The following is a 21,717-nucleotide window of genomic DNA, read 5'->3' as shown; positions in this document are numbered from 1 at the left end:
CAAGAGTGCATCTAGCCTACTCGGAATGTTCATCTTCATACAAAGTATTACTAGCTTTTTCCACAGAAACTACCATATATATCCAATCAGTTATGATTTTGGTACATGAAGTCTATAACTAGGCTTATTCTATTTTGATAGAGGGCTATTTTGTAACAAATTTAACAGAACCCTTTTGACACTCCTAAAGTCAGAATTATCAATAATGGGGCCAATGTGTCAACGATGTTGTTGAATTTTCTTTCCACAAACTAGAGCTACCAACGAATGCCAACGAAACAAAAAAACAGATTCATTTTATTGGCAGCTTCTTGCATATGAAAAAGAATCATATATGAAAATTTACGAGTAAGGCCAACAAAAAAGGGCAACATCTAATGCTCTATTTCGGAATACTAAAATCAACAATAAAATCATTTATCACAACATATATCACATACGTATAAAAATCTCTATAGCTCTTCTTTTTAAAACAAATAAAAATAAATTTCTCCGTTTAAAAATACATCATGTACAATCAATTACAGATATGTGATAAAAAAATGTATACTTGATATAAGCCTGTAATAGGATGTGATATAAGCCTGTAATAATATAAGCCTGCAATTCATTCTTCATCGGATATTAATGTAACATGTCCCTCCTCCCATTCAATGCATGATAACTTCTACCCTTCCGAGTAACTTTCTGCACTTCCGAGGAAACCTCAGCAACTAGCAATAAACTGCACTGTCTATTTGTGCTTGCACTCAACAAGACACCGAGCCTCTGTACTCTGACTCGACACTGGGTCGCTTATTCGTTTTGTTTTTTCTGAACTGTAGCAACGACGGATTTTTTATCAAGGTGTATGCAAGATTCCATTTGTTCCGTATAATCCGATACCTTTCTGTCTCCAATGCAATGCCACATTCATTGTCCCCTAATAATGACTGGCGGCTGTTGGAGCGAAAATTTCCGATATTTTCTGAAATAAGCAGAATAGAGAATAGAGTGTAAAAAAGGACGATTTTTAACAAATGATACCTATACTGTAAATGTTTCAATTGTGACCGAGTGAAGGACGAATCAAACCCGTTCATAACTTCTAAAAACATTCGGTTAAGGGCAGCTAGTGCAACAAGAACATCTCAGTAGCTGGTAGACCAGCCCTATGTCACAAACTTAAAAGTACTAGCTTCATCCTACCTGCATTGGATGACGTCTTGCAGTCAACCGATTCATTCAAAATATCCAAGAATACTCTCAAAACAGGGTTGGCAAGTGTATGCTCAATGTGTATGCAGCCTATATAGGCATAATAACCTAGGAAAGAAAACATCACATCATGATGGATTGGTTTAGCATTTTGCAAAAATTGTCCCACAAACCACTTTCTAAGGATAACACCCAGACTGAAAAGTGCTTTCTATAGTGAAATACAGAAGACAGGCAACAGAACGGCATTCTATGCTCTAACTTAGCTATAAGCAGGGACAGATTTAGCGGAGGGGGTGTAGGGGGTGCGACATTCCCCCCAATATTTCTCTGTCCTTTGATAAATCGTTTTTTAGTAATCAGTAGTAACAAAATAACGTCAAGATTTTACTTTATTTATCTTCTTTATCTCAAAGTTAAAAACTGAATTCTAAAAATGGGCGTTTCCATCATTTTTCCAGTGATCTGAAGGGTGTGGCTAATGTTATAACGCTATTTGTTTCTGCTATTTCAGTGTGTAATAAGAATTTCAAGACCCTAAATAAGCCTGCCTATTTTAATTCTCGTGATTTAATTGCCTTGTACTTTCAAATATCTCAAAAAAACTGTGATATCTGACATAGGTAGGGCAGTGTCAAGAAAATTTTACTACAGTGGCCTAGATATAAGAAACTGCCACCAAAATGCATAACAACTGATTTCACTGCATGCATCGTGTTTTTAAAAGAAACAAGATAATAAAGTTTGTATTAGCTAAGTGTGGGGTACCTGGATCGATAACTTCAAAGGAACTTGGAAGTATACTTTTCTGGACCCTTTCAAGGAACATTACTCCAACAACAACACTTTTCAAAATGCGGAGCAAGCATGACAGGAAGCCGAGAAATATGTTGAAGAAGAACAAGTAATACGACACGATATTAAACACTTTCCTACAAAGCAAAAAAGCAACATTTTACATGCTATTAAATTTTCATATTTAAATGTAGTTCTGGCTCGATGATAGGTTGCTGTGTAATGTATGTAATATATCTTTATCTGGTTTATTTGATTACGAATTAAATTACTAATAATTGGTTTGATGGAAATTCGGGTTTAATAAATTACTAAATTTAAGATTATTCTTGTTTTTATATTCTTAATTTCAGAATTTTTCAAGTTGAACTTTTTTAAAGAGGGGGATATCGTTGTAAAATAATTTTTTTATATTTATTATTAGCATCGCGCTGTAAACTTTGTAAGATGCTAATGAAATATTTCAAAACGTGGCTTCAGTTAGGTATCATCGTTGAAACATAATAAATGTAAATCAAACGGTTCAAACATGTAAATTGAATACCTGTTTGTTATTGCTATGATTTTACCCTTTTTGAACAGAAAACAGTATCTTGCCGTGATCCTTTCCGCAAGGAAAATGCAAACTGTAATAAGCAATGCAGGCCTGCAAAAAACGATGATAGCATTATAACAACGATTATTGTAAAGTTCATCAAAATGGTTAGTGACAAACAAACAGTACATTCTTCTTGGAGCCAATGCTATAAAAGATATCTTGAGGTGCTACAGAAATACACGTCGATAAATACATATTCAATATGAATAAAAGCAGCTTTCTAATCAAAATAATAAACTTTGCGTCACTAAATTCTAATAATAAGGAAATGTTAAATTTGTGTTTCATACACACCATACTTTGTAGAATGCTTGTATCAGGACTGAAGATGTTCCATGAAACAGTGGATAGAAAATTAGCGAAGATGTCAATCCAAGAAGAAGCCAAAAAACGATTGAAAATATCCAGTAACCTGATAAGGAAAACTTATTTTAAAAAAATCAACAATAGGCATTCTGTTGCCAAATATTGCAGGCAGTTTAGTTTAAAAATTGAATCAATTAACAGGCAATGACACCACCATGGGTATTCTTCTTTGTCACAAATTTTCCCTGGGTACTTATAACTATTGTTCAAAACAGTTATCAATTGACGATCAATAAGCAGATATTGGGAAACACAGAGGCAGACAGTGCCATGTTTGTCTTTTTGCCTTATAAAATAAAAATTGTCATTAAAGTTGTTGAAAGATAGGCTAATTCTAGGCCCTGCAGTGAAGTGTAAAATAGTTGAAACTGCTTTACCCCAAGCAACGTAGGCAACTTGATAACCAGCATATTTCATACTTGCATCCTGTAAAAAACATGAAAACGTTTCCAATTAGAACTTGCTAGGAGTAGCCACTTGTGCTATTGATAAAAGTTGATAAATACTTTGAAGGAAAGCCTACATAAATAAAACTCTACGGCGAATTCTTGGGACGACAGTTAGGAAACGGTGTAACTGTCCGAGAATTCGTTCTTGGAAACTGACCGTGAAGTTACGCCGGTGGTTGTCAGAAGAATTACGTTGCTGAAAATCAATTTTGTGTAGCCTGATTATGTCATAACCTTGACAAGATTAGTATTATGCCCTACAACATTTAAGCTAAAAGTAGGTACCCAATGTTTAAGTGGGCCACGGAAATTCATGAATGAAATATCTAGAACATATTTTGATCGTTTCGTTTGGTTTGCTTGACATCTAATTGGTAAGTCAACTTTTCTCTAGCTTTACATAGATGTATATGAATATATAGAATTCAATGGCAGTTTAGAAATAAATAAACCAAAAGATATTTTAAATATGACTAACAAAAAGGACATAAACGGAGAAAACTATACCATTATAATTACAGAGGTTAGTTTTGCGGACAGAGCCATCCCAATATCTTGCCGTTCGCTTGAAACTATTCATACTTAAATATCTTCTATCTCATAACATAAACTTAGCACTGGTTCAAAGATGTGTCAATCTATTTCTCCCTTGCAGCCAATGACAGGCAACCTTGTTAGGTAGAAGCTGTTTTCCTCAAGTTACGGGCATCTTGCATTAAAAAATCAGAGCCTGCAGGGAAATATAGCTAACATATAAGCAGGTGGGTTTTATCATGAACTGATAAATACACTTCAATAAAGACCAACCGTGAGACTTGCTGGTGAGTCATTTAGCCTTTTAATTGACTCTGGCAGCCAAGACCGATCGCCAACACGAAGCTTCATCAGATGACGCCTAAAGGAAAATATTAAATTTTTTATGAATAGCATAAGCAAATTAACTAATTTGACTTGATGTTTCAGATACGTTTCCAATACAAGGGGGCGTTCATTTCACATGTTTAATTTTTTATATGTTAAAACTTTTGATATTTCCTCAACTAACTCTGACAAAATCAAGTATTATCAAAGGAAGGAAGGGAGGAGAGATAACAAAAGAGAATTTAGGGGGAATGAAGAGACGAAAAATAGAAATGGATAGATCGCGGTTTTTGATTGTTGCAGCTATTTAGAAAAGGGTTCACATGTTATAACCTGGTAACCATTTGGAGATTACATTTGAATTTTTGAGAGGAAATCAGCAAAAGAAGAAGTAGATAGACTTTTATTGTGCGTAAAAAGAGGAGTATTGATAAAAACGAGATGCCAACCGACCTGTACCAGCTAAGCATGTTTAAAAAAACAATGTAAGTCTTTATTGTCGACACCATGATTGAAACATAGCAACAAACTACAAGAAAACATAAGATGTTACATTTCATTTCAAATCATTCTTCGCAAATTATGAGTGTACTTTCGAACCCCTAGTTTGGTTACTTCAAATACGTAATCATATTATTTTTGGAGCTGGTCCGTTTATGACCACGCGAAGATAGAATATACAAAAATATTCATGGATGCGGGGGCTAGGTATTAACTGCAACACGTACATGTCCATATTCTAACTTGCTTGCGAGCTTCAATGACAAAGGATTGACAAAAAGTTCGATTGAGGTTGCTTGAATCGATCCATGGCTCGAGTTTTGTTTCCAGTAATATCCAAGCAATTCCAAGAAGATTAACTGTGAGCTGAAAAATTGTGCACATTTTAACTACCAAGCAAGGATTAACATAAACAGTGTTAACGATTTCATTGAAGAAAGGATTGCAATAAACTGAAAGGTTTTACAATATTGTCATGGCCATGGACTTAAGAACCAGGGAAGCACCGAGAGAAATCTTGTCAATACTTTTCAAAAACATCCAAATGTTAACTTCCAGCCAAAATTTCTGGCCAATTAGGATTGATCTGGCCAATAATTGATAGAATTATTTTTTACATATAGGATCATCTATAAACCCAAAAAATTTAGAGAAATAGCTTCTAAAACCAAGTCTTATCTAAACACATATTATAATAAGAAGCCTTAGAATAGAGAAACTCACAAATAAATTTACGCAACTTATTTGTTATAAACTACAAATAAAAAGAAAACGTGCTGAACTTTTGCAGAAAGAATTTTGAACTATCAGTAGAAGCAAGGGTGCTTTGTGTTTGCAATCAACTGAGCCCCTAAGAAAATTCAAACTTAACAGAGGGGGTAGGCGAAAATAAAAACTATTTTTGCCAAAAGCTGACCACTAAAATAATGAAAATAGGATTTATGACGGATAAAACATAGTGGTGAATACAGGACCATTTTAATTGAGAAAACATCGAGGATTACCCTTGCGTTGCCAACTGGAATACGTAACAATGGCCTATTTATTTTCCAACCAAAGGGAATCTAAAAGGGCATCGAAATTCGTCGGGACATAGTGCCATTAACAGAAATACATAGCACATAAGCACATAAACCCTACCATGTACACAGCAACAGAAGACACCATAAACGTACATACAACTCTTGTTGAAAACTTAAAATCTAAATGTAAAAAAAATGGCGAACGTCAATTTAGAATGAAGCTAAGAAGACATTTTGGTAAGAAACGAAAATCAGAAGAGAAAATCGACTGCAAAAAGTTTGAACACCGCCATTTTCAAGCCTGAAAATTGAGGACTTCAAGAATTTGACTATTTTTAAATTCATCAACGTTGGTGATGAGAATCATTCATTCCTTCCATGTACAATGTTGATACGTAATGTAAAGAAAATCACACAGCTTGTGCTACTTAGGTAATCACAGACAAAAATTAGGCAACAATGTAACAACATATATGCAATTATGCCACAACAGATATTTTGCAAAAATGTAATGAGAGGATTCTAAAATAATTATAATATAATATAAAATAATAAAATAATTTGCAAATGTTGTTTAAATTTGGTACAAATGTTAAAACGCTCTGAGTTTGTAGACAAAGCATCATTAATTTGGTAACTGATATACAAAAAATGATTGATCTATTATTCAATGATTGAACTATTACAGACGGAATTCCAAGGTATCAAATTTCATATATGGAGATTAAAAAATAAATATAGAAATAATAACAAAACCGTGATTTTGACAAATATTAATGCAGAAAATTGCTGGAAATTGCTTCATGTTAATGTTTATTAATTTTCACGCTATTGTCAAACTAACAGTAAATAGTATTATCATCGTCATTATTATTAGAATACTTTAAAGGCAAATAAGAAGGCAAGGCATACCAGATTTATATAACTTTCTCTTAATGGTCTTGGTTAGCAAACCAATCAAAGATGAGTGCGAATTGACATCGAGTCTGATGAAGGAAAAAAGGCCTTTAGCATAGGCAGTATGATGCCAGAAATTTTTTATCAACGCAAATGACACCGCTTATAACAAACATATCTAAATTCTAAGAGCAAAAAAGGGTAGGAGGAAAGTGTGAAATTGTTCAGCACAGCGAAAAATAGAGGCCGAAAAATTGCGGAAACATTTTGCCGGAACATTCCGGGAAAAATCAAGAGAATGAATTTGTGATTTGTGATATCTTAAAGTATAATATATGCTTTCAGCCTACGGTAAGAAGATTTCCGCCTGAATGGTGACAAAACGATCGTTAAAAAGCAATGTTCTTGGTCCTAAAAGAAACGATACTTACGTGGGGTTTTGCTGCTTTTTGAAAAGGGCCATCACATAGTTGTACATATAATCGTCTTTACGTGGCAGTGGCACTTCATTTTCGTTACGGAAACACTAAAAAGACCAGTAAACGGACCAAAGTCAAAGGCACTACTGTCAGGATTTCAGTCTTATTGGTGACTGTGCTCTCTTAACTTTATTTCTTGCAGCATCAAGATCAATTCTGGCGATGTCTAATACTCGTCTTTCTTTCTGAAATGATAATTGAAAAATTGTAATTTACGTAACCCATTAACTATAAAAATATACATAAGTGTCCAAATTATCACGTTTTTCGCAATCAAAAGAAAAATTTTAGACTCTTTTTTTAACTATGTTATTACTCAGTGGTGGAATGCTGATGAAAAACACGATAAATACCGATAGGAGTATCACATACAATTCAAACAAATGTCGAGCTCCGGCAAAATATAATTTTTTTTCGGGTTTAAAATTTATATGAGTTTTGTTTACAAATTGAACGGTCAAGGAAAGGCAGCATAACATGGCAGTGATTGGAAAACAGTTCATGGGAAATGAGCAGTTGGGTGTCGACACAATTTCACAACAAGGAGTCAGGATTTTTGTTTACCTTCAAACAACAGTTGCGTTTTTATGCTTCTATTGTTCTTATATTTCAAAGATAGGCCTTGTACCCTTGTTTGTCTTTTTTCAACTGATTTTTTTGCCCATTCTTGAATAATTTCCATTACATAAAAACCTAAACAGATAAAAATTGTTAACTTAGGTTCCAGAGGGCAGTTGTTGCACATTTCTTGTACTGAATTGAAATGTTATTAGTTCTGGTAGAATTTTTGCAATTTGACACATTTCCTATATATATACTTTCCTGTGTGTGTCAAATCATATGCTCTCAAAATTAACAATTGCAAAAGTGAAATGGAACTTTATCAAAAATAACTTTTTAATGTATGAGTTGTATAAAGCATAACTGATGCAGGTTCTTTTTCTGTTCTCTGTTTTCTATTGTCTGTTTTCTGAAACAAACTTTAAAATGCATTTAGAGACATATTACCATGCAGCAGTAGCAATTCTCCAATGAGCCTTCAAACAAAATATAAATCTACTCACTGCAAGAGTTTTCATGTCATTATCAAGAAATGTTTTCAGTGGATGAATGTAATGTGAGATTGTCTTCTGCATAAAGTCCTTTTCTGCATTTCCGATCTTTTTAGTGCTGTTCCAGTTTTATTAAGGGAATTTCCTAAATAGAATTAGAGTATAAATGATGCTATGAATGCTTTCAAATGGAGAAATCTAATTGGTTTGAAATTAAAGTTGCAAGGAAAAGAAGAAAGGGGATATGAAAATGGTCTTATGATGAATTCAGACGAATAGTCACGAGACAAGATAAAGAAAATGTACAAAAGTGAAGAGATAGGCAATAAAAAGAAGAAAAGAAATGACTGCTAAGATATGGAACAGAGCGAGGAGAGAAGCAATCAGGGGTGCTGTCAGAGGAGGATTTGAGGGGTTGGTGCTCCCCTTTACACTCTGTTCTGCAGCACATTAAGGATTTTTGCCGAGCAAAAGAAGAAATTGTTTTCTCCTCTTGTAAACTTTTTGCAACAATTGTAAGGTATTAACATTTCTGTAGTAGTTGAACTTTCACTAAAGTAGTATGGCACTTAAGTATTAACATTGATTTAGAAATGCAAAATAGCAGCAAAAAGTACTTATCTGTTGACCATACCCTTAAAGAGTAAGGCATGCCTTTTTGTTGGCAAAATTTTATACCCCTCCAAAAATTTTTTGTTAGTTTTGCCCCTGACAGCAATTATATCTTGAATACTAACTTTGCCAGGCAGGAGCTAGAGGCTAATAGATTTTGCCAGAAACAACTACAGAAAAAAATTTGTCTTACCATAATCACTATCAGCACCAATCTCTCTTCCTGCAGATGACATTGACTGTCCAAGAAGAAATGAATTTGTTGGCCTCAATGGAGACTGTTTGTCGAGTTTCTCGAAAACAAAGTCTTCAAGTCTTGCACCTGCATCAGCATCATTTGAAAACAATGAATCAGCTTTCATTAACAAAAGAGTTTGATTCGTATTGGAAAAACACCATGAGATAAATGATGTACTTAGGCCTTTGATAATAAGCTTGAAACCAGGCCTTGGCATGAATAAAATCTTAACAGGCACATTAAAACTCCCTTTGAAAATATGTATCGTACAGGCAAAGCTCCAGTGCTGTCTTGATTTACATAGGCATGGTTTATTGAACTTGATGTTGCTTGAAGTTAAATCGAAGTCTATCCCTGTTTATCCCCTTATTGATAAATGTTTGAAAGTATAATAATCTGAACAAATTTAGCAATGAAGTCTGACATATTAGAGAAGCCCTTAAAATAAAATAAAATAAAATAAAATAAAAGAGGAAAATTTGTGTTTGTCATAGAAAATAATTAAAGAATCTGTTTGAAGATAGTTGTTAGTGGAATCTATATGTTACAATAAAGAAACCTGCATCATTAGTTGGTTTTGGTTATATATTAACTCTTAGAGAGCTAATTATAATCTTTTAGTCATCATAAAGGCTTGTGTTAGGGCCATATTTTGAATGTGGATGGCATTCATTTTTTCTGGCTTTTTTAGGTGTAAAGATAAGTTCAAGTATAAAGAAATGATTTTTAAGCTCATGCGACTAAAACAAAATGACATCCCTTTTGAAAAATCTCATTGCTAAACTGAAAAGTCAGCACAAATTTCCAAAAACCAACCTTAGTTTCTAGGTTTAAGCCCAGTTCATAGTTGATGCATTACATCAAAACTTTTACCCGTACGCCTTATTTCTCTGCGGGAGGCGCCAGCTTGTCTGGTGTTGGCTTGCCAAAGAGCTAGCGTATGCTCAATTTCGCCCCATATCAGACGCATAGGTCTTGCATACGGAAGTTTATTCTGTTTTCTGCAAACCCGTATGCCTTGAACTTATCGAGTTGAGAAATCTTCAACTTTTTTTGCCTTCCGTACGGAAAATTTCTTAGCAATGGCCGATTTTTAAAGAAAACTTTGTGAAGAGATACACAAATACCCCCACATGTATGATTCTTTGCTAGAGGACAATCAGTCTGGAACCCAGGGTAAGAAATCGGGACAAATATTAAATTATTGGACAGGAGCAAGAAAAATGGCTATTTATACCGGAATCATTGACATCAAACGCAAATCGTTGACAATAACGGCACAATTCCCGCAAACGGTTCGTAAAGTATTTTTAGGTAGAATATACCAGCATGTTTGCTGTTCTTTTTATTTTTTCTCCGTACAAGTAGAAGGGCAAGAGGAACATTCCTCGACGGCATGTCTGGAAACTATGAACCGAAAAAGCTTATGGCGTATTGTTTCAAGCTTCCCGCATGGACATGCGGAAAACGTATGTGTTCACGCTTTTTGGATATGCAAGATGAAAAAGCGTATGCTTCAAAGCTTACCCTTGTGCAGAATTTAGCGGAAGCTAATAAGTTCAAAACTATGAACCAGGCTTTAGGCTTGCAATGTTATACTGGGGATCAAAATTTTACTACTGCATTGATCATTTGCAGTCCATTTGACAGATCCATATTATGTTTGATCATATATGACTGAATTTCGATTTTACTTTGTAGAAAAACAGAAAACAAAACAAAAACAGAATAAAGAAAAATAGAGAAAAGTCTAGGAGCAACATAATTCAAAATACACACCTGGGTTAGGCTTTAACAGGGCAGCTGTATTTGCAACAAGCTTCTCAGTTGCCTGCTTTGTTGTGTCTGCTCGCTTGCACAGGTACTCAAACTGTGCATCTAGCTCTGTTCTTTCTGCATTACCAAATCTCTCTTCTGTAAGCTAGAGAAATGATAAACTCCTGCATTGTAATATATGCAACTGAAATTACATTTATTGGGCTTTGACATTTTTAATTAATAAACAAATGAATCATGATTAATGGGGGTTGGGAAATATCTTCAAAATTTTCAGATGTTGACCAAATGTTGTATGCATTTGCAAAACAAAATGCACAAATGAAATGTGATTCTGCTGGTCAACATCTGCTTACAATTTCTTTAGTGTTTGATTGGTGTAAATGTTACATTTTAGCCATTCAAAGTGGCCTACCATTTGTTTTAAAATACTGCCACTAGTAGGCCAACTGGCTTTGTTTATTTCAAAGAGATTTTCCAGACAAAATGTGCACACTTGGTTCTTCTCAATTTAAAAAAATACAGGTAAAGACTTGCATTGTGAATTTAAAGTGGAAATAGTGTCATAAAGCACAATTTTTGTCATCATATCATCCTCAAAGTGGAAAACTGCACTTCTTTGATGATATGACAAAATTTCCAAGTGACTGCTCTACGAACTCAAAAGAATGCTTTCAGGGAAGCCTATAGTTGATGCCTTAAAGAAATTGACTTGTCCAAATCTTTTATCCAACAAGCACAAAGAAGTTGCAAGCATTGTGAAACAGTTAACTAAATGTCACTTTCAATAAATAGCTGGTACCTGAAACAGCTTACAAAAGTAATGTAAGAAAGAAGACACAAGTGAGCTCTTAATACGTTTAACTCAATGGGATAAACTGCATGGAAATTAATTTTAAACATTTTTGATTATAAGCACATCAAAATGTTGCTCCAAGAAAACCTAAAAAATTCTTAACAGTTCTTCCCGACAGGGGCTAACCCCCTCCAACAGAGGGGGTGACAGGCCACTCTCTCTGCCCCCTCTTTAGGGGCCCTAAATTATTAGGGCCACCACTGTATGCAAGTTTTAAACTTCGTGTTTTTGTGTTCATATCTGAAGTGTGTTTGGTTGAAAAAGCAATAAAAGTTTTGATTTATACTTGAGAGTTATAATGGCATTTGTTTATTTTTAGCAACATTTTTTGGGAAAATAACAACATTTTTTGGGGAAATAACAACATTTTCAGATATGCTGCATTTCCTGAAACTGATTGGATAGACGATTCTATCACCATTTCGAAACGATTGATCGCAGGCATTTACAAAACTAGCATTTAAAATCATTTCAAATAATGTTGAATTGTGGCAATGTTTTACGAATAATCAGGTGACATGAAGGGAGCGCCGTAAAGCGGCCTAAAGAACGCCCATCAACATCTTAAAACGATGCTTTAAACAACGTTATGGTTGAAGAACATTGTAAAGATTATACCTGTCTTGCTCTATTGAAAGCAGTTTTACTTGTCCGTAATGCTGAGTTTGCAAAACGCATAAAATTGTCTTTCAATTCGGCAGACGTAACTTGCATGTCGTTGTTGGCAGCCATCTTTTTTCCTTGTCCAGAAACTAACACGTAAATTCGACAACAACCACCACTCAACCCAAATATCTATTTTTAGAACTTATGACCAATGGATCAGTGGTTATGACTTATGATCCTCGAATGGGGGCTTAATAATTTGAAGCACTAAATTGAGAAGGCACTTATATCGACATTTGAATATCCAAGTTTCAAATATTTCAAGCTCGCTTTTAGATAAACACTTTTGCAAGTCCGTGCTCACAACAGGAAAATTATAAACATTCATCGATATTAAAATACTTTATTTTCATTTTTCCTTGAATATTATATTCCTTTCTAAAATAACCTATTTTAAAAAAATGACTATCAGATTTGGGCTTGCTTAAACATGGTGGCTTATCAAATATTTAAAATTCGAGGAGCCAGGCATATTCGAGTGAGGGGGGGGGGGGGGAGATTTTTCGGCTGGTAAGATATCTCAGTGAAGTACTCAGTGATCTGCATAAACAGTCAAATCTGTTACAGATTTCCTGAGACTTCGGTCAGTCAGTAACTGCTATATTTCAACCAGGTCAGTCATTAATTTAACGTGCCTAATTAATTAAACGCGGAGGTGCCTCGTCGACCAAAATACGTGCTTGTCGGTTTTAATGGCGTACCTCAACTTTTCATGCAGCTCGAACACTAAATGTTTCGTGGTTATGATCATGAAAACAACGAAACGTGGAAGGAAAAATCTCAAATACACTTTTTTCTTTTTATAAGAACAATTTTATAAGAACACGAGCCTCAAAATTGGTCAAAATTTGAGAACAAATTAAGAACAAGCTGAGACTGAGCTTCTGCAAAATGCAATTTTGAACAACGTTTTATCTCAAAAATGAGGATTTTTAGCGATGTGTGGTTGCTTTTTCGGCGAATACACTCAAATTTTCAGTTGAACAACGTGCATAGTTGCAAGGTTATACGGCGATACCCAACAGCCTGGGCACAAGTACCGAAGTCTAAAAATAGCTTTTTGTGATGTTTTAAAGTTGGAGTTGAACTTATTCTATTCAGCACGTCAAATTACGCCAAGAAACAATGATGTTTTGGTAATTTTTACTCAGTTTTGCAAGATCTTTCTGATAAAATAATCAGATTTGAAGGTCAAAATTTTGCTGACCGTGCATTTTTCACGTTTTCTGAAACATTACTTACACTCATTTGCTGGAATGTACCCAAGGCTTAAAATTATCAGTGGCCTTTACTTTCATGATTTAACCTTTAAAAATTTCGGTTAGGCAGTTTGCTAGACGGTCATGCAAAATTCCTTGTGTATTTTGTAGGGTTATAAACGGACTTGTCGTCACATTTAGCTTAGCCGTGCTCGTCCAAAAATGTTATGCAATAAGTTTTATGTTTTATTTAGTTTCGTGATATTCAGTTGCCTGTTCTTTTGATGTTCTTGATAGTTCCGTTGTTTGTCACCTTGCCATCAACATTCCGTGTTATTGCATCATTCCATCGCCACTATTGTTGTCATCAGTCCTTTGTTGTTTGAAGTAATTATTTTGTTATCCTAATTAAGATGTGTTGTCATGTGATTTTTATGCAGTGCCCTTGTTTGTGAATTCAGTCGTTATGTGAAGCCGTAGAGTTGAGTCGAGTCGTATCGTTCAGTCGAAGTCGCTTATATTCGCATTTAAAGTTGCCGTTAAATAAAAGTCGTTTAGTTATTGGAAGCTTGGTTGAAACCGCAGTCGTTTGGAAATAAAAGAAAACTTTTGTATATATTTTGTTGTCCTTCTTTCGTCTACGTTCATCAGTAAAACCATATAGTTTTACAAAAAACCCTTAAATTAATCCCCGAGCCAGGTTGTTTCAGAACCGATGCCAAATTACAGTGGCTTAAACGATTCTGTGCTCATATGGCTATATGTCAAGACAATGTTTGACCCTGAAATTTTCATCCTTCCAAGTGTACAGCAGATAGTTTTGTTTTTATACTTTCAGGTAGGTTTTTATAGTGTCAGTAGCTCATAGGTTGTAACTAGTGTTTTATGGGGCCCTTTCGGGTTCTTTGGCGAAAACCCTAAACTACGGCTACTACTGTATTGACTTGAACTGATTCGAAAGGCTGCTTTTATCAAATCGCAAAGTGAACGCAAAAAAACACAGTTGTATCAATTTTCCATAATCAATTTTATCAGAGACTACGCTCCTACTCTCCCAAAAAAAACTCGTGGCAACTCCTCTAACTCAAGTTACTCATCAATTCTATAACACAAAGGTAAATTACTCAATAAATCAATATGTTGACAGCTCCTATATAATAAGCAAAAGCATGTGACTCTAAACACGCAAACAAAATCAATCACAATAGCAAATAAATGACTACTGGAAATATGGCTCCTGCGCAGGGTTCCCACAACTACCAATGTCCCGTTATTGCAAAGTGCGAACTCGAGATATTTTGTTTACCTCAAGTTTGATGTGCATAATAAGTACTGAAGGCTAACCCGTTCCATTAGCGATGGTAAAAGAAGGATGTATATAATATAAACCTTGTGCTTTTGATGCATGATTTTCTGATAAAAGTCTTCTGATAAAACAATTACATTTCGTCAGTCTATGGTCGAGGATGTAGGGAGGAACACAATACTAAAGTACTAATGGTGCATAACCCAAGGGTGGCCAAGGAGCCCCCTTCATAATGCTAAGAAGTAAGCCTTCCCTTACTTTGCAATTATTTTGTGAGAATTTTTGAGAGTGCCCCATTGTTCCTTTGTTAATTAAGCACTGAACCCCCGCGAAACACAATTTGGCACACACACCTTGAGCTACATTGGAATTATGCACGTTTCCTGAAAAGTTAGGCGAAAAAACAGAATTGGTGAAAAAGTTAAGTGCCTTGAAAGTAAAACCAAGTCAATTCACTTCAGTGTTTATGATCGAGTATAGGTGCAATAGCGAAAATGCACACCTTTCGCTTTGTTGGGAATCACGAAGCCATCCACCTACCAAAAGCTGCAGAATGGAAATCACGCAGGAAAACATAGGACTTATCAAAAAACTTAACTCAACAGCTGCTTTGTTGTCTTGGAAGACAATATTTACCAGATTACTAAGAAAAATACAAACTTCTACATGCTTGCATCAAATTTTCTTTCATCTACACCCTTATGGGTGATCTGAAACAGATACGCTATGAACCTACCTTTGTCTAGGCTACTACGAAAAACAGCATATTGTTACTTTGAAAATATAGATAAAAGTACTCAAAACCCTTCCTTCGAAGTCAGCAGAGCCGCTCTGCAGAGTCGTAACACTCTCAGGATACCAAGACATCATCGCAAGACGCCTAAATATTCAAGACTACATCTTTCTCTGATGCTGTAGCCACAGGCAAGTTTTTACCTCTGAATGTAATCAAGGCTGGGTTTTTAATCAATGTGTACGCAAGGAACCATCTATTTCTTGCCAAGTGATATCTTTCCAACGAAGCTGTTGTTCTGCCAGTCACGTTTTCGACAACATTAGCTATATGAAAAAAAATGTATTGAGTTGTTTCTGGCATACTACCTACTGTACTGCACAGTAGTGCTGCAAACGTCTTACGACTCACTTGGATGATCTGATCTGAGACACTGTTACATATCTCGAGACAGGGCGACTTCCTGTCAAGGTGCTTATCAATGGTGTAGTGTCCAGGTATCGAATATATTCTGCCAATATTCACTTATTTAGAATAACTAGAGTAACCATTCTAAATAAATGAATATTCAGCGAAAAATAAAAAAGGCATGTGACATTGTAATAACTTAACTTGTTTTGAGTTTGATTGATTCTGCCTACTTTTGCCTCTCATTCTATCATACTTATTTAAAATGTCACATATGCAAAAATAACATAATAAGAAACATAATAAAGTTTTGTTTAATGAAAAAAATTGGGTGTGGTTTCAGTTTCCAGCAATTTGAAGAACGTGGTATGCCACATTTTTGCCAAATGTGTACACATGGACCCCCTTTCTTTCCATTTAGCAAAATCAGTGGTCTTGGAAAAAAGGCTTAGAGTAGGCACTGAATTGTTCCTTCAACACATTCCCACAAATCTGATATGCAGTATTTCGTTTTTTTAGAAAACACTCTACTAGAAAGAATTACATAAAGTCCTATGGACCGTACTGTAAGTGACAGGAATTTCATGCTCTTCGCTTACAGAAATAAAAATGTTTTTAAATACAAAATACACTCTTCTATAATTACGTATAGACATATAAAAAACTCTTTCTTTTGAAAAGGGTCAGGAAATATACAATGCTACAAAATGCATTTTTGTATCTTTAGTTCCTGTAGTTCCTGAAAATTTCTAATGTGTTTAATTATTTCTTAAATTACAGAACTCTGTAGTTTTTCAATAAAGGGTAATAAAATTGAATTTAATCACAACTAAGTGAAATTGAAAAAAATAAAAAGCCTAACATAAATTTGAGATAGTTAATAACTCTTACCATCTTGTATTTTACCAAATTCGCTGCACTGTGTACACAGATTCAGAAGTTTTACAAAGACCACCAACACAGGATTGCCAAATGTATGTTCCACGTGTAGATATGACAGATAAGAAACGTAACCTAAACAAGAAAATTTACATCACTGGATGCAGAGAACCACAACATTATAAGAAAAGCAACTAAGTTCAGCAGCTTCATACTTCGGTGCGAGTGCCCCCCCCCCCCCCCCCCGCGGTCCCTGGCTTGCCAACCGAGCTACTAAAAATGTCACGCAAAACTGTTGTTTAAGGGCATTGAAATAATTGACAGTTAGTAGTTTCAGACAAACCAATATTGAAATGAGAGCAACATTAAGAACACCCGAGCCTCAAATCATCCAAAAAAAAGTACACCGAATCCAAAACAATCTGGCTCTTAAAAAAAGAGAGTATGGAGCCGCTAAAATTCATATTCTAATTTCACTTTTAAATACCTCGTTTTTATAATTGAACGTTTTAAAAAGAAAGAAGGCTATTCGAAGTTATCATACACAAAAAGTGTGAAGAAAATGTAAACAGTTTTTTGGCGGTACAGAACTTGAAAATGGCTTTGAAAAAAGCAAACATTTTATAAAATATTGGCTAAAAGTTTTTCATATGACATATGTTATAAAATGTTTCAATTTTTCAAAGCCATTTTAAAGTAGCTGTAGTTTACCTCGGTCAAAGCGCTCAAAGGAACGTGGAATCAAGCTTTTCTGTGTTCTCTCCAGAAATAACAAACCCAGCAGGAGACCGCTTACGAGGCGAAGAATATACGATACTCCACCAAGAAGTGAATTGAAAAAGAAGAAAAAGTAGGACAGGTGGTTGAAACCTCGCCTGAAAAGAATTCATTTTATTTAGCACACAGATACAATTAATGAAAAGCAAAAAATACCTTAAAGTAAATTAAAAGGAGATGTGGTTGCATGTGTAATATGTCTTTTGTTACCAAATGCAAAAATGTAATATCTTGAAGGCGTAGAGATTTAATTGAAAGAGAAAAACGTTTCGATTTGGTATTGGGTTGTTATGCATAGTAGAATACGCCATGTGTTGTGTATCAGTTTTGAATTTAGTATCGCAACATATTCAAGATAGAATTGAATCTTTCAATTCGTTTAAATCCAGGGGACAGTAACGCCCTAATATGAATCCCATACACATTTTCAGGGAAGCCCGAACTCAATGAAGGCAAGGGAACAAAAAACTCGAACTATCAATCAGAAAAGTGACGTGACATTTTGGCTGAAAATTACCTCCGGATGATTGCCACAAGCCCATCCTTCTTTTGAATGAAGACATATTTAACAAGCAGTCTTTGGGCAAGCCAGACACCAGACATACTGAGAAAATATGGCCTGAAAAGTAACTGGATAGGTCGACATTTTGAATTGGATCTCATAATGAGGATGGATAAAAACTAGCTATTAGGCAGTAGAAATTAGGCACTAGCCAAAAGAATGACAGTTTTGAAAATTTAGGACAAATAAAATGTTTCATACGTGCTTCGATAAATCGACTTGGTATCAATTAATTCAAATAACATTCGTTACAAGTAGATAATTTTCTAGTTCTTGGAAGAACTATATAAACATAACTGGAATTCACATTGTAAGCAAGGCATTCGGTAGCGACAGTAAATAGGATGACAACATAGGTATTAATAAAAAACAAGTAAATGCTAAAACATCATGTAAATACTGCAACAAAATGTGGAATGATCATAGAGAAATTAAAAAACACTAAGAAGACAAACAAACGTAGCCTGTGCCCCAGTCCACAAAATCTGCTACATTTATGGACTGTGCAATATTGATAGATATCCGGATCTTGGGGTTAATTTATGCAACCCTTCAAAATTTTGCAATTAGCTGAAATTGTCAACGGTTCCGACCTTGTAAAACTTTCAACTCTCCGCGCATCATCTTATCTACGTCCTGCGTGGTTTCAGTGAATATTTCTTCAAAGATTTTTCATGCAAAACTTCAAAGGTGTCATTGCATAAATTATTTCCATAAACAAGACTAAACTAAACTAAACTAGACAAAAAACTAGACCCAGCCCTCTCTCTGGACAGAATATTTATCAATATTGCACAGTCCATAAATGTGGCAGCACTTGCGGACTGGGGCGCAGGCTAAACAAACGTAGAAATATAAGATTTTTCTAATTAAAAAAGATAAGATTTGCTATAGCATCATATAGCAAATATGTCGCGTTACTGTTCAGTACATTACTGTACGAAAATATTAGAAAGCAAAACAAAGCCGCTCATGCATACCAATAACTCTTTATAAAACTGAGGAGTAGAGAACCTCCATATGTTTGGCAAACAATGAAAATTGAAACAAGCATGGCTGTAACAAACATGTTATCTGCAATAGAAAAGAAAAATGTTAAGCTTTCCTCCTTTTGCTTTAATATACTTGCATAGTAACAGCAAAAAATATATAAGAACGTTTTCCCATTTTTACTTTGTCAAGAGGCAATCAAGCAAAAATGAGACAGAAGGATACGGCACAAAATAAGCCACTGTCAAAGTTCTGAAATGCAATGCTTCGAAGTGACGGTGGGAGGGGAGTTTGAAAAGTGAGTCTTAAAGTAGATATTGAAAGAGTTCACTTTCAGTTCTCAGTTTTCAGTTACATTTTTTTGTCAATCAATCCTAATAAAATTCTACAAGATAACATTACAACTAAATACTTACAATATACCATACCACACAAAAAATTAAACAAACAACAGTTGAGGTCACTTCAATATTGTCTACATTGGAGACCAGAGCGGGTTAGGTTTGTCTTTGGAATTTGATGGTTCAAACCTTCAGATGGACGGTAGGCATTGTGCATGAGCTCTTTGGACAGACTAGAATCTCACTTTTTCAAGTTATTTTGGCACCATTCAAAGAGTATACCTGTTTTTTAATGACAACCTGTACCCAAGTCCACAATTACGTCGCGCATTATTTACTTGATGAGGTATTTAAACTGCACAAAACACTTACTAATTGCAGAATACGCAATCTGAAATCCTGAAAACTTCAAGCTTCCAATCTAAAATCAATTCAAAGATGTTTGGTTATGCATTCAAAACAGTTATTGATTTTGAAAAACAGGCTAATGAGTATCCTATAAGAAAATGAATATCGCAAGAACAGCCTGGAAAGGCAAACTAATTTATTGATATTAAATAATGTATTCTATTATATTTCACTTTTCTATTGTAAGCTTTGTATCAAGCAACTCAATAAAAAATATTTCCCTTTTTGCTAGAAGTAGTTTTAGCAGTTTTAGTTCAACGGCGACTCAACGAGAAACCAAAGAGGTCACACGCCCACATCCCACCATTTCGGCTGGAACGAGTTCGTAAATCGTCCCAATTTGATGAGGAAATGTATCGGAACTAAACACAGAATAGGTATCTAAAGATTAGCAAGTAAAGAACCATTGATGCATGCCTCGATGCATAAGGGGTTTTTAGTACTATGGATTCCCCAAAAATATAAATAGCAAGCTGTTTGTAGCTTTAGACGGTAAGTGTTCAAAATAACAAACAACTGCCTGACAAAGTGTCAAAATTAGTTCTTAGACAGGACCTTGAAATGGAAATGACAAAAGAAAGAAGATGATGAAGATGATAATAATCTCATAAAGCCATGGTTTGACAATGACAAATTTTGACAAAAAAAATGAATTTTTACAGAACAGTGTTTGAAATTAACTAAGTTGAAAGCTAGTTCGTTTCTGTAAAACTGTTTCTTACATTGACTTTTAACAAGTTTTTGTTTTGAGCAATCACTAAAAAGATACTGGAAATTGATTCAGGCTCAGCAATTTCTGTGGCACACGTACACAACTTTTAAGAAATCAGCCTGCAGTTTTTTATTAATGAGTTTCCTATAAACGGGGTGTAATGTACTTTTAAATAGGTTATACCTGGGGCTGAGAAATGTAATATAAGTTTTGATAAGCCTTGTAGAATTAAATACATAAAACACTTCGACATGACCTTTGAATTTGTATAAAACGTATAATACACAATAAATAAAAAAGAATTGTCTGATATGATGAAAACAAAATATTAATACAAACCGTAGCACGTGTTGGACAGGAATCGAATGTCTTTAAAGAGGGTGGTAGCCATTCTCTGTCACCCAAACGAAGCCTCATCAAATGATTTCTATAGAAAAGTTGCATCAAAGCATCAATCAGGTTGTATCGTTAAAAAGTCCGGTTGAATAGCTTTAAAATTACTTCTCATAGACGTACATTTAATAGTATACAAGCAGGTTGGTGAGTTCAAATACATTGGAGTAGTAGCTAAGTGAGATGAAACTGAGAACCAATAATATCTTCTTTTTACAAAGTAAGAATGATGAGACAAAGATCGAGAAAAAGAATACCAAGGTGATTTGAAATGATCCCAGTATTCAAATGAAAATATTAATACAAGCTACATTGAGAGGTCTTTGACAAAATACGCAAGCATGCATATCTCGGTCAACAAATATCAGCCAAAATGAGTTCAATAGATATACTCAAAGAAGAATAACAGTTGATTTGCAGAGATCTATAAAATACGAAACACTTTTGAAGCAAAAGTCAGTACTGCTATGTCTTAAGCTCAAAGACATTGAAAATATGACTCGGCCAGGCGTACGGTAGAACCCGGGCTGGGTGCGGTGTCATGAATGAGAACAGAAGAGAGATAAGCATTCAACGGACGCTGAAAAAGAATCAGGTAAAATAAGACGATGAAGAAGAATCTCGATTGCTGGTTTAGAATCTAA

The 21,717-nt window shown here is 34.8% G+C and overlaps 3 protein-coding genes across 6 annotated transcripts in view; all 3 read right to left on the bottom strand.

Moving 5' to 3' along the window:
- The window catches only part of LOC135693851 (stimulated by retinoic acid gene 6 protein-like), a 40,800-nt gene extending 31,675 nt beyond the window's left edge, over positions 1 to 9,125 (bottom strand). The window contains exon 1 of the mRNA XM_089111343.1: positions 9,023 to 9,125. The gene's annotated coding sequence lies outside the window, so the exon portion shown is untranslated. The remainder of the gene's footprint in view (positions 1 to 9,022) is intronic.
- Positions 376 to 7,348, bottom strand: LOC135693853 (stimulated by retinoic acid gene 6 protein-like). Of its 2 annotated transcripts, none has more exons than XM_089111344.1 (12): positions 7,118 to 7,348; positions 6,702 to 6,775; positions 5,908 to 5,969; positions 4,995 to 5,133; positions 4,720 to 4,795; positions 4,213 to 4,300; positions 3,334 to 3,382; positions 2,885 to 3,002; positions 2,537 to 2,638; positions 1,966 to 2,129; positions 1,189 to 1,305; positions 376 to 967 (listed from the first exon to the last, which is right to left on the bottom strand). In XM_089111344.1, the coding sequence occupies exons 1-12, from the start codon at positions 7,162 to 7,164 to the stop codon at positions 750 to 752; spliced, it is 1,254 nt and encodes a 417-aa protein (XP_088967470.1). In that variant the 5' UTR covers positions 7,165 to 7,348; the 3' UTR covers positions 376 to 749. The 2 variants fall into 2 exon arrangements, with proteins under 2 accessions (XP_088967470.1, XP_088967471.1); XM_089111345.1 differs by having other exon boundaries at positions 2,885 to 2,912.
- A 5,442-nt stretch (positions 9,126 to 14,567) lies between the features above and the next one.
- The window catches only part of LOC135693848 (stimulated by retinoic acid gene 6 protein-like), a 36,384-nt gene continuing 29,234 nt past the window's right edge, over positions 14,568 to 21,717 (bottom strand). For all 3 annotated transcript variants that reach the window (XM_089111341.1, XM_089111342.1, XM_089111340.1), the window contains exons 13-19: positions 21,020 to 21,107; positions 19,933 to 19,981; positions 19,210 to 19,303; positions 18,185 to 18,286; positions 17,602 to 17,765; positions 16,903 to 17,025; positions 14,568 to 15,929 (exon numbers count right to left, since the gene is read on the bottom strand). In XM_089111341.1, the coding sequence (XP_088967467.1) occupies positions 15,751 to 15,929; positions 16,903 to 17,025; positions 17,602 to 17,765; positions 18,185 to 18,286; positions 19,210 to 19,303; positions 19,933 to 19,981; positions 21,020 to 21,107 (799 nt within the window). In that variant the 3' untranslated portion in view covers positions 14,568 to 15,750. The remainder of the gene's footprint in view (positions 15,930 to 16,902; positions 17,026 to 17,601; positions 17,766 to 18,184; positions 18,287 to 19,209; positions 19,304 to 19,932; positions 19,982 to 21,019; positions 21,108 to 21,717) is intronic.

The sequence above is a fragment of the Rhopilema esculentum genome, chromosome 11 (genome assembly GCF_057945365.1).
Source record: "Rhopilema esculentum isolate cy_ngs chromosome 11, ASM5794536v1, whole genome shotgun sequence".
Taxonomy (NCBI): Eukaryota; Metazoa; Cnidaria; class Scyphozoa; order Rhizostomeae; family Rhizostomatidae; genus Rhopilema; species Rhopilema esculentum.
The sequence above is the reverse complement of the archived record's forward strand: the minus strand, read 5'-3'. Positions and strand labels throughout refer to the sequence as shown.